Genomic DNA, 18,433 nt, shown 5'->3' on the forward strand with positions numbered 1-18,433 from the left:
ACTAGCTGAAACTTGAGTAGCACTTGTTGTGTATGGCATGTCCGTGATAGGAAGAGTAATAGTGCTATCAGTAGTAGTATTTATAGGGGAAGGTATAGTGGCATTAGGGATAGTAGTACTAATTGAAACTTGAGTAGCACTTGTTGTGTATGGCATGTCTGTGACAGGAAGAGTGATATCAGTGCTATCAGTAGTAATATTTATTGGGGAAGAAATAGTGGTATTAGGGACAGTAGTACTAGTTGAAACATCAGTAGTACTTGTTGGGTAAGGCATGGCTGTGACCGGAAGAGTGATATCAGTGCTATCAGTAGTAGTATTTATAGGGAAAGATACAGTGGTGTTAGGGACAGAAGTGCTAGTTGAAACATCAGTAATACTTGTTGAGTAAGGCATGTCTGTGATAGGAAGAGTAATATCAGTGCTATCAGTAGTAGTAGTAATAGGGAAAGATGTAGTAGCATTAGGGATGGTAGTACTAGTTGAAACTTCAGTAGCATTTGTTGGGTAAGGCATTGTTGTGATAGTAAAAGTAACATTAGTGCCATCAGTAGTAGTATTTATAGGGGAAGGTATAGTGGCATTAGGGACAGAAGTACTAGCTGAAAATTCAGCAGTACTTGTTGGGTAAGGCATGGTTGTGATGGGAAGAGTAACATTAGTGCTATCAGTAGTAGTATTACTAGGGAAATGTATAGTGGTATCAGGGACAGCAGTACTAGTTGAAACTTGAGTAGCACTTGTTGAGTATGGCGTGTCCGTGGTAGGAAGAGTAATGTCAGTGCTATCCAGAGTAGTATCTACAGGGGAGGAGAGAGTGGCGTTAGGGACAGTAGTACTAGCTGAAACCTCGGCAGCGCTTGTTGGGTAAGGCACGGTTGTGACGGGAAGCGTAACACTAGTGCTCTCAGTAGCAGTGTTTGTAGGGAGAGAGGCACTGGTATTGGCAACAGTAGCACCAGCTGAAACTTCAGCAGCGCTTGTTGGGAAAGGAGTGGTTGTCATAGCGAGAGCAGCACTAGTGCTCTCAGCGGTACCAGTACCAGTGCCACTTGAAGCAGAAGAACTGGTGGTAACAGAAGTAGCAGCAGTAGTAGAAGCTGTGGAAGGATGTGAAGAGCTCATTGGGAAGGTACTCATCATAGTTGTCGTAGAAACTATAGGACCACCGTGAATCCAAGTAACCTCAGTTAACTTTTCCAGGCTGATAATCTTGTCAGTCAATTGAATATTTAGTGTCTGCCAGAAAAGAAGAGATGAAGTTGGTATTTTAAAATTTGTTAAATATCACATTTAAGTTAAACCTCACATTACAGTATAACAACTGTGCAATGCAACTTATTAAGACCAATCTAACACACAGCACAATCTCTTTGGGAAACATATGGAGAGGATTCCATCAGATCATTGATCATTGATCCCTGGACTATCCTGAGAGGATCACTAATGTGCACTGTACAATATGAGTCAACATTTGCAAATATATATAACCTTTCAAGTATAAGTAAATACAACAATAGTGCTAATAACTTTACAGAAAAATAAAATTAATGTATGATATGATAGCATTCCTTTAAGACATACCTGATTGTAAGGGTCACTCTTGAAATTCATCACCATGAATTGTTGATTGTCATAGGAGACAGTCACTTGTGTTATATCAGTAGAGTTTATGCCCCAGATACTAATATATCCAACTTTCAGTGAATTAGTGTCACTCAAATAATTATTATGTATCATTTGGATTTGCAGTACACTCTGCAAAGAATGTATAAAGAGGAAAAGATACATAATATATCTGTTAATAGATTAAATTCTATATTACAATGTTAACAAAAATGCTGGTTTTATTCTTAAATTTTTCATGAGGACATACTTCCTGAGTACTTAAGACAATAAATTTGAGGTGCTCAAAACAGGTTTGTGTTCAACATTATGAAAGCTTTTTAACTACATTATTACTAATTCTTACAATGATTTTGAAAAGAAAAAATCTTTATGTCTGTTTCTCAGATGAGAAAACTGAGGCTCTGGGAGAGAAAATGAGAAGGTCAAGGTTGTACAGCTTAAAGGCATTTATATGGTTGGAATCATGATGAACTTATGTGCGTAGCACTGTATGACTTAGCACAGTATAAATAAATGATTATGGCAACTTGTCCCTAGGCTAAGGATCAGTCATTCAATTCAATCACTCGCTCGTGTCCGACTTTTTGCGACCCCATAAACTACAGCATGCCAGGCTTCCCTGTCCATCACCAACTCCCAGAGCTTGTTAAAACTCATGTCCTTTGAGTCGGTGATGCCATCCAACCATCTCATCCTCTGTCATCCCCTTCTCCTCCTGCCTTCAATCTTTCCCAGCATCAGGGTCTTTTCCAGTGAGTTGGCTCTTGGCATCAGGTGGCCAAAGTATTGGAGCTTCAGTTTGAGCATCAGTCCTTCCAATGAATATTCAGGACTGATTTCCTTTAGGATGAACTGGTTTGATCTCCTTGTGGTCCAAGGGACTCCCAAGAGTCTTTTCCAACACCACAATTCAAAAGCATCAGTTCTTCGGTGCTCAGCTTTCTTTATAGTCCAATTCTCACATCCATACATGACTCCTGGAAAAAGCATAGCTCTGACTAGATGGACTTTTGTTGGCAAAGTAATGTCTCTGCTTTCTAGTATGTTGTCTAGGTTTGTTATAGCTTTTCTTCCAAGGAGAAAGCATCTTTTAATTTTGTGGCTGCAGTCATCATCTGCAGTGATTTTGGAGCCCAAAAATATAAAGTCTGTCACTGTTTCCATCGTTTCCCCATCTATTTGCCATGAAGTGATGGGACCGGATGGCATGATCTTAGTTTTCTGAATGTTGAATTTTAAGCCAGCTGTTTCCCTCTCCTCTTTCATTTTCATCAAGAGGCTCTTTAGTTCTTCTTCTCTTTCTGCCATAAGGGTGGTGTCATCTGCATATCTGAGGTTATTGATATTTCCCCCAGCAATCTTGATTCCAATTTGAGCTTCATCCAGCCTGGCATTTAGTATGATGTACTTTGCACATAAGTTAATTAAGCAGGGTGACAATATACAGCCTTGACATACTCCTTTCCCAATTTGGAACCAGTCTGTTGTTCCATGCCTGGTTCTAACTGTTGCTTCTGACCTGCATACAGATTTCTCAAGAGGCAGGTCAGGTGGTCTGGTATTCCCAAGTCTTAAAGAATTTTCCCATAGTTTGTTATGATCCACACAGTCAAAGGCTTTAGCATAGACTAAGGATAGTTTGCAGCAAATCTAAATTATCAACTATTTTAAGTATCAACACATGGGTTACCATAATGTGAATGAAGTCACGAGATGTTAGAAGATTAAGGCCTAAATGAAAATCATCATGAATATTTGTTATGGGTGTTAAAAGAAAATAAAAAGAATCACCATGGGAATAGGGTTGCTAAGAAAGGACTTAGGAACGACGTGGAACGTGAGAAGTCCTGGGAAGACAGATAGAGCTGATGAAGACACAATGAACAGGAAAGGGAATGGGGTGGAGGGAGGCAGAGACACCTGGCAAAGGCCCTGAATTCACGGGCTCCTGAGTTCATGCTGGCACTGAGCAGGGCAATTACTGGTTAAGTACCTAAGATGATGACTTGATGCAATCAATTAAGGAGACAGCTGCAGTAGAGTGAAACTATAAACTCCTAGACTCTGATAGCAACAGTAGAAAGAAAATGATGTTCAGTTGGCATTATGGAGAATTAACCAGACTTTTGGGACTGATTGAGCAATAAGAATCAAGAGAAAATTAAGAAAAAGGAATATAATATGAAGTAAATGGATGTTTTGGAGCTAACTCTTATGATTTGGGAGAGCTTATTTTCAAATTGTCTGGGATTTCACAAGCCAGTCGATAGCCTGAAATTGAGTAACGTGATGGCAGATTTCACACACAGAAATTAACAAATGCTACAAATCAGCCACCAACTCCCATAACCTCCTACCAGCCAGAACACCACTGATAAAAATTACTCCCAGGGGAAGCTCTCTTTCATGTCAAAGCACTGATCCTTAGGAAAAACTCCATCAAACATCACATAGAAATAAGAATCCATTTATCACTACCTTGGAATAACAGAAGAATGGAATTTTAGCATTAGAAGATATTAACATTTATGAGAAACCAAATATATTATAATCAAGAAACAGGAGAACTATCTTCCCTAGCTTGAATAACTATTTAGCAGTAGGAAGAGAACTAAAATCCAGGACTTCTAGATGGACAGCTTCATTAAAAAGCAATATTTTCAGAGGAAAATGATAGAATCTTTAATTCTTTTCTTAAACTTAGAACAGAGAAGTTACATGCCTAATTAGTATACAAAGTCTTGCATTTTGTTTCAGAAAGGCAAACGCAGGATGTCAACATCATGACCCAATAATAATGTCTATGAAGATAATTTGATACACATGTTTAAAAAAATACATAGTGTGATGCAATAACAGTAAGAAAACAGTTTAGCTAAAAGGAGCTAAGAGTTAGGTAATGAACTAAATAAGTATTTATTGTTGCATGCCACTGAGGTTTTGAATTTTTGGTTTTGGGTTGGTTTTTTTTTTTGGCAACAGAAAGTCCACACTGTCTTATAGACTCTAATGTAAATTATATATGTAATTTAACAAGAGAAAAAGGAAAAATTGCTTTGATGATGTTTTCTTTAACCCCATATATCCAAAATATTGCGCTTCCCTGGTGGCTCAGATTGTAAAGAATATGCCTGTAATGAGGGAGACCCAGGTATGATTCCTGGGTCAGGAAGATTCCCTGGAGGAGGGAATGGTTACCCATTCCAGTATTATTGCCTGGGAAATCCCATGGACAGAGGAGCCTGGCAAGCTACAGTCCATGGTGTCACAAAGATTCGGACATGACTGAGGGACTAACACGCATCCAAAGTATTATTATTTTAACATATGTTTAACATAAAATATTAATGTGATATTTTATAATCTTTTTAAATATTTAAAATTAAGCTAGTCATATTTCAAAAGCTTGATTGCCACATGAGGCTAGTGACTATCATTGCATACCATAGTGCAGCTCTAAGATAATCTCTCAATCCTGGGACCACGTTTTAAGAGAAATCTAGACTAAACTAGTCCAAACAGAATAAGCTAATCTGGAAACCAGGGTAGGCACAAAACAGAGGAAGTATGAAGTTAGCCTGGAGATGTATAACTCCAAGAAGACAGAAAGAGTATGTGACAGATACCTTCAAACACTTGAAGCACTGTTATGTAGAAGAAACACAGTAGGTTTATGTTATACTATTCCTTAGTTAAATCCACAAGTAAAAATTAGAGAGAAGCAGATTATAGGTTTGATAGAGAATGATCCTCCTACTCTAATTAAAACTATATGGATTATCCATGGAATCATTTAACATGCCTAGTAGGTTGATTGTATTATGACCTCCAGTGATTTGCCCCTCCCTATCTATACTCTTTTCCATGCAATTGTGCAGTGACCTCCCTCTCTGGATGGGGCATTCTATCCCACCTCTGTTGGGGTTAGCCATATGACTTTGCCTATTGCCAACTTACTACAAATGGAGATTTCAGAAAGCCCTCACTCAGGCTTTTCCACCTCTGTTTTTGCCCTCTTTCATAATCATGGAAATGTCATGCCCAGACCTGCACATAAGACCATCTTAGATCATCCAAGAGCAGCTGACCTCCAACATGTGACCACCCCCTCCAGATATATAATCACCGGAGCAAACAGACATGCCCATGACTGATTGCAGATGAATGTGAGCCGGCCAAGATCAGCCAAGCCCAGCTTAGACCATCTAAGCACTGCAAAGTTATAAGCTAAATAAGCATTAATTACTACATGCTGCTGAAGTTATGAGGTTGTTTTTTATGAAGTCATGAGGTTGTTTTTGCACCATTTTTGTGTAACAGATAGCCAATCTAGCATTTATCCTTCAAATTTTTATCAGCCAGAAAGTGTCTCATTTCCTAAAAACATGTCATATATTCAAGGACTCATTTTTTCCCCAGCATTATATGAATTACAATTTTTTTTAATAGAGTGATGGTATACTGGGCAATTGTCAAAATAAGAACTGTTTCTTCCTTATTTTCATGTCAGTAGATCTGATTTGTAAATGTAAAGGCAGGAAGATGTGGGATATGATATCGTTCACTGATTACATTCAATCTGTAGCTAACTGGGAAAGGATTTATAAAATTCAATAAAACAGTCTTACCTGAGCTGCTGTAAAGTTTACCAAGAAATAGTTTCCATTTTCAAAGGTATCTGCAAGCAAGAAAAAAGAATAAGCAACTACTCATTGTTTCAACAATAGCAGATAATCTTTCATGCAGTCAGAAAATATTTCACTGGGATCCCAAGTACTGATCGACAAATCATGACCTCTGTAGAGCAGCACTAAAGGTAGTAGCTGAGGGAATATCTCACCCCTGGTTAGTGTGGGGATGTACCTATGGAAGAGGGTATTTTTGAGGTGAGCATCAGGAGATTGCAAATACAAGAGAATCTGGATTGAACTAATAGACACCATAGATGAAAAAGCATGGAGGCTACTGATTGCAACAGCAAAGAATCTGCCTGCAGTACAGGAGACCTGGCTTTGATCCCTGGGTAAGGAAGATCCCCTGGGGAAGGGAATGGCTACCCACTCCCCAGAATTCTTGCCTGGAGAATTCTGTGGACAGAGGAGCTTGGCAGGCTACAGTCCATGCAGTCGCAGAGTGGGACACAACTGAGCAACTAACACACAGCAAGCGCATAGCCTTGAGAAGTCACATGGCTGTGACGATAAAGGCTTAGAACTGGGGAGAGTGGTTAGGAATTTGTGCTCTCAAGAGACATTGACATAGATTCAAATTTCCACTTTTGTATTATTGTGAAAACTCTGGGAAATTACTTAACATTTCATCATTTGTAGACTGGAGATGTTAATAATACCCAGCTCAAGGCAATGAGGTCTACAACATGCCACTTGTGTTGATAAGTGCTCAAAATTTGTTGTTCACAATCATCATCAAAGTCATCATCATCTCTACCTTCCTGGCTCCTCTCTCCCTACCCTTAGCTCATCCTTCCACAGTCTTACAGATCCTAAGGCCTCTGGCCTCAGCTTGTTACATCTATGTGTTCAACTTGTAGTTCAATCCTATATCCACCACTCTTCAGCTCCTGTGTTTCTTTTGTTTTTCCCCACTGAATCTGGTCCTTTCAAAATCACCAATGATAAAGTATATTAAATTTCAATATCTCATCGTGATGTTCAAGATTTTTAGCTTCTTTGCCCACACATCTCCTCTTTGAAATACTCCTCAGTTGATATCTGCTTTACTCATTTTTCTTATGTGGCTAAACGCCTGTTTCATAAAAGTCAGTTTCATTTCATGTTTTATTCTTGGCCCTAGTCAACATTTCATCTCTAATCAGTATGCCAACATAGTCTCTCCCTGAACCCAATAATAGTCTTTGTTTTTTATTTTTTTTTAATTTAATTTAATTTTTTTTCTTTTTTTCTTTTTTCTTTCTTTTACTTTTTATTTTTACTTTATTTTACTTTACAATACTGTTATTGGTTTTGCCATACATTGACATGAATCCACCACAGGTGTACATGCGTTCCCAAACATGAACCCTCCTCCCACCTCCCTCCCCATAACATCTCTCTGGGTCATCACCGTGCACCAGCCCCAAGCATGCTGTATCCTGCATTGGACATAGACTGGCAATTCGATTCTTACATGATAGTATACATGTTTCAATGCCATTCTCCCAAATCATCCCCCCCTCTCCCTCTCCCTCTGAGTCCAAAAGTCCGTTATACACATCTGTGTCTTTTTTGCTGTCTTGCATACAGGGTCGTCATTGCCATCTTTCTAAATTCCATATATATGTGTTAGTATACTGTATTGGTGTTTTTCTTTCTGGCTTACTTCACTCTGTATAATCGGCTCCAGTTTCATCCATCTCATCAGAACTGATTCAAATGTATTCTTTTTAATGGCTGAGTAATACTCCATTGTGTATATGTACCACAGCTTTCTTATCCATTCATCTGCTGATGGACATCTAGGTTGTTTCCATGTCTTTGTTTTTTAAATTAACTCCACTCTTGTGGAAATGAACACTTGTAAACCCTTATTTTTAAACTGAGCTTTGGCTAGAAAGTGAACATAAGAAAACACCATAGCCTATTTTAGCAGTTTTAATATAAACTTTTTAAAGAATGAGATTCTGTTCATATAAGCTATTTAAGATTAACTTTGACCTAACTATTGAATCTCCTTAAATCTAAGTAAATTTTTAAAAATAATTACAGTTAAGAGAAAAATTAAATTAAATCTATACTTGTATCTTCATATTTTAAATTTTAATTTCTAGGGCTGGTGAAAAAGGGAAAAGTGCTTCTGCGTAGACCTTAAACAGTGTAAAAAGTTTAAAACTTGCTGGGAGTACTAATTTTTAACTTTAAGGCTAGAATATATTTGTTGTAGGAACCTAAAGTTTTATTGGAGAAGGACATGGCAACCCACTCCAGTACTCTTGCCTGGAAAATCCCATGGACAGAGGAACCTGCTGGGCTACAGTGCATAGGCTCACAAACAGAGTTGGACATGACTTAGTGACTAAACAAAAACAAAGTTTTACAGAAAATTGTTTTTTCCCTCCTATTTTTGAATATATTGCTCATAGAGAGCTGATTTTACACACTAACTTTGGTGCTATAAACCCAACATGATATTAATCATCTAGTCCTAATCAACTCAAGCTGTATAAAAGGATTCTTGTTGTTTAGTTGCTAAGTCGTGTCCAACTTTTGCAACCTCATGGATGGTAGCCTGCCAGGCTCTTCTGTCCACAGGATTTTCCAGGGAAGAATTCTGGAGTGGGTTACCATGTCCTTCCCGATCCAGGAATCAAACCCACGTCTCCTGCATTGGCAGGAGGATTATTTACCACTGACCCAGCAGGGAAGCTGGAAAGGATTCCAGATTCCCTTAAAACATTGGTTCTTAACCAGCAGCAATTCTGCTGGTGAAACATGTAGCAGTTATCTAGAGACCCATTGGTTGTTACGTTTTGGAGCTGGAGAGTTTTAGCATCTAGTGGGTAAAGCGTGGGGGTGTATAAACATTGTATAATTAATGGTTCAACCACCACCAATAACAAAGAATTCAGTTCAGTTCAGTTCAGTCCCTCAGTCATGTCTGACTCTTTGCAACCCCATGAATCGCAGCACCTCAGGCCTCCCTGTCCATCACCAACTCCTGGAGTTTACCCAAACTCATGTGCATCAAGTTGGTGATGCCATCCAGCCATCTCATCCTCTGTCGTCCCCTTCTCCCCCTACCCCCAATCCCTCCAAGCATCAGAGTCTTTTTCCAGTGAGTCAACTCTTCACGTGAGGTGGCCAAAGTATTGGAGCTTCAGCCTCAGCATTAGTCCTGCCAATGAACACGCAGGACTGATCTTTAGGACAGACTGATTGGATCTCCTTGCAGTCCAAGGGACTCTCAAGAGTCTTCTCCAACACCACAGTTCAAAAGCATCAATTCTTCGGTGCTCAGCTTTCTTCACAGTCCAACTCTCACATCCATACATGACTACTGGAAAAACCATAGCCTTGACTAGATGGACCTTTGGTGGCAAAGTAATATCTCTGCTTTTGAATATGCTATCTAGGTTGGTCATAACTTTCCTCCCAAGTAGTAAACGTCTTTTAATTTCATGGCTGCTATCACCATCTGCAGTGATTTTGGAGGCCCCCAAAATAAAGTCTGACACTGTTTCCACTGTTTCCCCATCTATTTGCCATGATGGGACCAGATGCCCTTATCTTCATTTTCTGAATATTGAGCTTTAAGCTAACTTTTTTACTCTCCTCTTTCACTTTCATCAAGAGGCTTTTTAGTTCCTCTTCACTTTCTGCCATAAGGGTGATGTCATCTGCATATCTGAGGTTATTGAGATTTCTCCCAGCTATCTTGATTCCAGCTTGTGCTTCTTCCAGCCCAGCATTTCTCATGATGTACTCTGCATAGAAGTTAAATAAGCAGGGTGACAATATACAGCCTTGATGTACTCCTTTTCCTATTTGGAACCAGTCTGTTGTTCCATGTCCAGTTCTAACTGTTGCTTCCTGACCTGCATATAGATTTCTCAAATGTCGATGTTACCAAGGTTGAGAAAACCTGCACAAATAAAGGCACTTTCTTAAAAGAGAAGAGAATTCTTGCTCTCTAATTTCAAAAGTTACTTCAGGGACTCCCCTGGCAGTCCAGTGGTTGAGACTTTGCCTTCCAATACAGGGTTTGTGAGCTCAGTCTCTGGTGGGAGAGCTAAGATCCCACATGCCTCAAGGTCAAAAGCCCAAAACACAAAACAGAAGCAATATTGCAACAAATTAAATAAAGACTTTAAAAGTGGCCCATATTTTAAAAATCTTTTAAAAAAGCTACTTCAAAGCAATTATAATCAAGACAGTGTGTTACTGGCCGGTAATTCCTGTTGCTATAATTTTCTGCTCACCAAACAAATTCTTGACTGAAGTTTCATCTTTCACATACACTTCACTTAAGGAAAAAGATGTACTTCCTAACAGATGAGAACATCTTAGCCTATTAATAAACACAGTTCTTATATTTAAAAACTGACCTTGTGGCATATTATTTTCTTGTAAGGTTCAAGTCCCACTCCCTTAAAAGTTGGCTTGGGTGGCTAGTTAATCTCTTTTCTCTGATTTTTGGGCTTTTTGTTTTTATGCTAGCCACTCTGATTTAAATGTAAAATAACTTAAAAGCTTGTAATGGAAATTTATTATTTATCTTGCATATTAATGACACATTTTATTCAGCAACTATGTTTCGGGAATTCTATCTATATATTAAATCAATTAACTCTGCATAAAATCTACACGATAAGTAATATCTTGCAGATTTTGAAAACTGAGGAAATACAGGCAGAAAGATATAAAGCTATGCTGCTGCTGCTGCTGCTGCTAAGTCACGTCCGTCGTGTCCGACTCTGTGCGACCCCATAGACGGAAGCCCACCAGGGTCCTCTGTCCCTGGGATTCTCCAGGCAAGAACACTGGAATGAGTTGCCATTTCCTTCTCCAATGCATGAAAGTGAAAAGTGAAAGTGAAGTCTCTCAGTCGTGTCCAACTCTTAGTGGCCCCATGGACTATAGTCTCCCAGGTTCCTCTGTCCATGGGATTTCCCAGGCAAGAGAACTTGAGTGGGGTGCCATTGCCTTCTCCGATATAAAGCTATAAAGCTTCCCAATAGATATGCAGTTAATAAATGACTGAAATGGTTTTTGAAGCCAGACCTATTGAATTCCAATATATCACATGTCTCTCCAGAGAGTTAACTTAAAAAACAAATCCAGAGACTAAATGGAACTTTGAAAATAAAAGTAATCTAATTCCTTTATATCCCTCCATTTTTTGCCAGTTCCACCTATAAATGAGACAAAAGAAAATAATTTGAAAAACATCTCTCTTATATATTGTGTTAAAGGAATATAGGCTTCTAAAGTATTATCCATACAGGAAGAAGAGTAATTTAAAATGCTACTTGCAACATCATCAAAAACTTAGAAATACTTAGGATAACTTAACAAAATATGTGCAAGACCCATGCACTGAAAATTATAAAATGTTGCTGAAGTAATTAAAGAATACTTTCACTTACTTACTTACCTAATTGAAGATGAGATAGAGAGGAAGATCGATAACCCTAAATTTATCTTTAGTATCAATGCATTTCTGTTAAAGTTCTAATAAGCTTTTTGTTAGGTACTGACAAGTTGATTTAAAATATTTTATGAAATCCAAAGGAACTACAATAAACCAATCTGAAACTACTTTAGTCAAGACAATATGATAGTGGCATAAGGATTAAACATTCAGATCAACAGAAAAACTAACCCAAAATAAACTCTCAACCACATATAACCTATTGATAGCTAACAGAAATGTCAGGAAAATAAAACAAGGAAAAAAGATTATACTTTCAAGAAAGTGGTGCTTGATCAGCTGGACAAACATGGGGGGAAATGAACCTGGACTATTACATATATACAAAATATAATACTAATGAGGTGGATTCCTAATATATAAAAGCTAAGACTGTAAAACTGGTAATCTTCAGTTAGGCTATGTGATATGATTTATGATAAATAATACATATTTGGTCTTCATCAGAGGGCCTCCCTAGCAGAGTAAGTGGTGCCACAGCAGAAGACGCAATTAGATCCCTTGGAGTGAGAAATGGCAACCCACTCCCGTATTCCTGTCTAGAAAGTCCATGGACAGAGAAGCTGCTATAGAAGCCTAAAACTGGAATTTCAGGTGAAGAGAGCAATCAAGGTGCCTTTTGTTATGTTAATGAGGTGACTTTTGAAAAGCGACTCAGGATGGTGGCTGTGTGCTGTGTGTTGTTCTTAGTTACTCAGTCCTGTCCGAATCTTTGTGACCCCATGAACTGTAGCCTGCCTGGCTCCTGTGTCCATGGGGATTCTCCAGGCAAGAATACTGGAGTGGGTTGCCATGCCCTTCTCCAGGGGATCATCCCAACCCAGAGATCGAACCCAGGTCTCCCCCTAGTTGCCAGAATAACCAACTATCAGTCTTACTCTGAGACCTCTGGAAGGGAGAGGGGCTGGAGATTGCATCAGTAGCCAACGGCCAAGAATTTAAACACCATGCCTATGTAATGAAGCTTTCAAAAACAGAAAAACAACAACAGCAACAACAATAAGAAAAACACAAAGAATGAGGTCCAGAGAGCTTAGAACACACATGGAAATGTGGGGAGAGGGAGACGCCTGGAATGGGCAGGGGAGCTCTACAACGCTTCTCTCATACTTGCCCTATGCATTGCTTCTATCTCGCTATTTCTGAGTGGTATCCTTGTGTAATACACCCATAAACTATTATGCAAAATGTTTCTCTGAGGTCTGCTACCCACTCTAGCAAATTAATCCAACCTGAGGAGGGGGTCATGGGACCCTCCAATTTATAGTTGGTCATTCAGAAGCACAGATCTAGCATCAGAAGAGGGTGGAGAAGGCAGGAGGAGGAAGTCTTGTGAAACCGACCCCTTAACCTTGGGATCTGACATGATCTCCAGTAGTTAGTGTCAGAATTGAATTGAATTGAATTGTAGCACACCCAGCTGGTGTCCCAGAGTTGCTTGTTGGTATGGAAAAACACTCACATATACATATGCTGGAACTGGTACCACAACACTCTTTAGGCTAAGACACAAGAAGCACAAATCATATAAGAAAAGCATGAATAAATTGATGTCTAATCAAAATTAAAGTTACTCTTTGCCAGATACCATCATGGAATTGACAGGGCAAGTCACAGACAGGGAGAACAAACCATATATTTGATAAAAGACGGTAAAATATGTAACTCATAGAACTCAATAATAAAGACAAATGACAATAAAAAAATAGGTGAAGGACTTGAACCTCACATAAGAAGGTATGTGAAGTGAAGTGAAGTGAAAGTCATTCAGTTGTATCCGACTCTTTGAGACCCCACAGAATATGCAGTCCATGGAATTCTCCAGGCCAGGATACTGGAGTGGGGAGCCTTTCCCTTCTCCAAGGGATTTTCCCAACCCAGGGATTGAACCCAGGTCTCCTACATTGCAAGTGGATTCTTTACCAGCTGAGCCACAAGGGAAGCCAAGAATACTGGAGTGGGTGGCCTGTCCCTTCTCCAGCAGATCTTCCTGACTCAGCAATTGAACCAGGGTCTCTTGCATTGCAGGCAGATTCTTTACCAACTGAGCTATCAGGGAAGGCCTAAGAATGTATATGCTGCTAACTCACTTCAGTCGTGTCCGGCTCTGTGCGACCCCATAGGTAGCAGCCCACCAGGCTCCCCCGTCCCTGGGATTCTCCAGGCAAGAACACTGGAGTGGGTTGCCATTTCCTTCTCCAGTGCATAAAAGTGAAAAGTGAAAGTGAGTCGCTCAGTCGTGTCCGACTCCTAGCGACCCCATGGACTGCAGCCTACCAGGCTCCTCCGTCCATGGGATTTGCCAGGCAAAAGTACTGGAGTGAGTTACCATTGCCATCTCCAAAGAATGTATATAATTGTATATAAACAACCAATAAACACATGATAAGATGCTCAACATCAAGGAAGTGCAAATCACATCCATAATGAAATGCACTAAACTGGAACTCTTAATTAGTAATGTTAGTAATAGAAAATAGTACACTTTAGAAAACAATTTGGTATTTTCTTTAACCAGTAATCATACACTTGTCACATGACCAGGCCCAGCAATTCCATTTCTAGGATTTTACCCAAGAGAAGTGAAAACATATGTTACAAAATGACTTATGCTCAAATAACCAGGGCAGGTTATAGGTAATAGTAAAAAATATGAAACAACTAATATGTTTATCGGTAAGTAAATGGATAAATTGTGGTACTCCCACAAGATGATTATTCAGGAGTCAAAAGTAATGAACTCTTATGTGCAATAAAATGGATGAATCCTTAAAAATATTTTGTTAGGTGGAAGAGGCTAAGCACAAAGAGGACATACTGTAGGATTCTATTTACATAAAACCTAGAAAAGACAAATCTAATTCATAATGTCAGAAAGCAGATCAGTGGTTGTCAGAGACTGGCAATAATAAACTGGGAGTGGGGGGCAGTTTGCTGGAAAGAAGTAGAAGGGCTTTGTGTTTACAAAAATATTCTACATATTTATGGTCATAGTAGCAAACCAACAATTGTATACATTTGTCAAAACATATATTAATAGAACTGTAAACTTAAAATGGATACACTTTGGAGAAGGAAATGGCAACCCACTCCAGTACTCTTGCCTCGAGAATCCCATGGAGGGAGGAGTCTGGTAGACTACAGTCCATGGGGTCGCAAAGAGTCGGACACGACTGAGCGACTTTACTACTACTATCAAGTTAATTAGAAAACAATAATTTTACTTTTAGGAATCTACCCTATGGAAATAATCTGAAATACAAACAAATGTTAATACTCAATGTTGTTATTTTATAACAATAAAAACTGAAAACATCCTGCACAGGGAATAACTATAGAAAGATAAATTATGGAATATCCTCTCAATGGAATGTGATCGTCGTAAGGTGTGATATTGATAAGATGTATAAAATAATATCTAGATATATTTGTGTCATTATGTTAAGTGCAAAGAAACAGGATTCACAAATTAAATATGGCAACGCACTCCAGTACTCCTGCCTGTTAAATCCTAGGAATGGAGGATCCTGATATGCTACAGTCCACGGGACCTCAAAGAGCTGGACATGACTGACCAACTTCACTTCACTTCATGTTTTCAACCAGAGGAGGAAATGACAACCCACCCAAGAAGTAATACCTGGAGAATCCCATGGACTGAGGAGTTATGGTCCATAGGGTCGCAAAGAGTTGGACACAACTGAAGCAACTGAGCATGCATTGTTTCAGCATTATTGAAAGTTAAGCATTATTTTAAGTAAAATGAAAGCAAAAGGTGTTACCGCAAAAATATCAACTGGTTTTAATTTTTTTTCTAATTTTTTATCTCTAAAATGTTTTCTTTAATGATGATATGTTTACCATTATAATGAATAAAATCAAAAGGAGGAAACCTTTAGAAATATTTTACTTTTGTAAATAAAGAAAAAATATTTTATTTTATTGAAAAAAAAAACTATAAATTCAGTAACTGCTACCTGCTACAAGATTAGAGGTCCACAGTAATAAAGTATTGGAAAATGGACATCAGTTGGTGAGAGATTATAAATCTACAGCAATGCCTGAGGAAGAGGGTATTCCAGTTATAGTGACAAGCACCAATATCTAAGATAGAACTATCGTGTTCCTAGACTGGGAAGAGAAAGTACACAAAGCAATATTTCATTGACATAATTATTCTTTTGACAACTTTAATTCCCAAATTCTGAGACACTAAGAAATTTTCTAAGCTCTAATATGTTTCCTGAGTGGCCTGCACTAAAAGAGTGTTAGTCACTCAGTCATGTCTGACTCTTTGAGAACCTGGACTGGGGCCTGCCAGGCTCCTCTGTCTACGGGATTTCCCAGGCAAGGATACTGGAGTGGGTTGCCATTTCCTTCTCCAGGGGGTCTTCCCAACCCAAGGATTGAGCCCAGTTTTGTGCACTGCAGGCAGATTCTTTACTGTTTGAGCCACCCCTTTGGAGGCAAAGGGTGCCTGATTCTAGATGGTTGGCCCAAATAGAGGCAGATCTATGAACCACTGAGAGTGGATGGTCAGCTTGATATTTGCAGTAACACTCTTATCAGAGCAAGAAAGTTATAGGGAGGTTAAGTCCCCCAGCTGAATCTATAATATCAAATTGATTATCTTACAAAGCTGGGGACCCTATACCCTTCTATTACAACTACAGCATAATATATATGAGAAACAAAAGTTGCAAAAATCCTCCCAACACCACCGCCTTATTAATAGTAGTGACAGAAACAGGTTTTCAGTTCATGCCAATTATATCCTGAGCCTCCGTGTATGGCTTCCCTGAATGCTGTGTGCGGACCCAGGAAAGCTCCTACTCACCAATGCTTTGTCCATCATCCCAGAACAGCTGACCTTCAGCTCTCCCATTGTCATCCAAAGCAACAATCAATCCCATATATTTCTTTCGGCTATTAAAAGAAAAGTTATTTTTCTATAGACTGCAGGTTGTAAGAATGAAGGACAGCTTCTTTGGAAAATATATAGTCATCCAGAAAAAAAGTAAATGCATTAAAAATACACCTAAATTCTAAAAGCAGATGAGATCAAATAAAAGATATTTAAAAGCTAACAGAATAAAATGCTTATATTTTAATGAAACGTTCAATACAACTTAAATCTCCAAAAATCAAATACATACATGTTACTTACATACATATTATTAGTAATATAAGAAGCTTCTCCCCCCCACAAAAAAAAACAATCATTTAGCAGCTTCCAGATTGCTGTAGAGTACAATGCAGAATGCTTCTTCTGTATTCACAACTTTCCATGGCCTGATACTAACCAGCTTGATTTTTATTTACTTTATCTCTTTATCAGTGCTCCAGTTAAACTCAGCATGAATGGTTTACTGTCCTCCAAATTAACTCATTTTTCACCTTTAGTTCTTTAATCCTCCCAGTATATCCCTTTCTCTTGTTTTCATACATTCAAATTCTGTTATTCAAGACTCAGCCCGGAGCTGAAACCGTGATTTTTATAGCACAAGAGTGAAAGCTAACTTCCACTAACTTCCACTTACTAACCACTAAGTAGTTGTTACTACTCTTGTTACGCATGTCTCTCTTGACATAACATGTTCTATTTTGTGTGTGTGTGTGTGTGTGTGTGTGTGTGTATAATTTCTCTTGAGTACACCAAAGTAGACCTCAGGATAAGTACTAAAACTCTGGGTAGACATCACAAATCAAAGAGCTCACTCCTATTCCTGAATTTTTAAATGCTGTGGAGAGAGGTACATGATGGTACCCTCGGGAAAACGTACTTTGAACCTTTGACACAGAAGCTACAGATAAAAGTTCTCCCCAAGACTGACTTGATGAACTCATTCTCCCCCAGATCCCTCCTGGAAGGTACTCTCAGAATCAGATTAATGAAACTGTCCATATTTAGTTTATCCTCCATCGAGGTGGGCCACTTCCGAAAAGGCTGCCTCGTTATGGGAGAGCAAGGCCAATAAACACCACCTCTATCCTTTACCTGGAGTGAGTGTTCATCGCAGGTTCTTGCCAAGGCAGGATGTAGCCTCCTCTGACATGAACGTTGATATGGTCCAAGGGAGCCTCCAGGACTTTCCACTCACCTCTTGATTCATTGCCCGATCCCTAGAAGGGAGAAAGTAGGCAAGGAATAATGACGAGAAAAATAGATGAAATCAGTGCCTGCTTTAGCAGAAGTCCTTCCTATCCAAGAAAATCAGCAAAATACTGCAAATCGAAGCAGAAAATCTCTGGTTTTCAGCTTTGCTAAAACCTCTAAAAATCTAGTCTTTTCTCTGTATTGTCCAGAAAAGGTAAGTGGTTGGGGAGGAGGCAATGTAACATAGGCATCAGATTTTCTAATATTTATGGTTTTATGGATACTTTTATTTAAGTAAACTTTGCATGACTGAAAGGCTGAAACTTACTGCCTTAGAAAATATGTGCCTGGAAGTCAGGAGAAAGTTCCAGGCCCCTCTCTCTGCCTGCAGGGACCAACCCAGGTCCAGAAACAATGTTAGTTCTTACCGTGCTGTAGTCATACCAACGGGCTCTGGGAAAGTAAGCCTGGACCTGAAATGTGTTCTGAAACACAAAATAAACACGTCGTTATGAATATGCCAATAATTTACTTTTAATT

The 18,433-nt window shown here is 38.9% G+C and overlaps 1 protein-coding gene across 1 annotated transcript in view; it reads right to left on the bottom strand.

Annotated features, from left to right (window-relative positions):
• Positions 1 to 18,433, bottom strand: part of MGAM2 (maltase-glucoamylase 2 (putative)) — a 95,656-nt gene that overhangs the window by 2,706 nt on the left and 74,517 nt on the right. Inside the window, exons 43-49 of the mRNA XM_018047487.1 lie at positions 18,322 to 18,378; positions 17,795 to 17,919; positions 16,634 to 16,722; positions 6,258 to 6,307; positions 1,585 to 1,758; positions 981 to 1,239; positions 293 to 737 (exon numbers count right to left, since the gene is read on the bottom strand). Of these exons, the coding sequence (XP_017902976.1) occupies positions 293 to 737; positions 981 to 1,239; positions 1,585 to 1,758; positions 6,258 to 6,307; positions 16,634 to 16,722; positions 17,795 to 17,919; positions 18,322 to 18,378 (1,199 nt within the window). The remainder of the gene's footprint in view (positions 1 to 292; positions 738 to 980; positions 1,240 to 1,584; positions 1,759 to 6,257; positions 6,308 to 16,633; positions 16,723 to 17,794; positions 17,920 to 18,321; positions 18,379 to 18,433) is intronic.

Source organism: Capra hircus, chromosome 4 (genome assembly GCF_001704415.2).
Source record: "Capra hircus breed San Clemente chromosome 4, ASM170441v1, whole genome shotgun sequence".
Lineage (NCBI taxonomy): Eukaryota > Metazoa > Chordata > Mammalia > Artiodactyla > Bovidae > Capra > Capra hircus.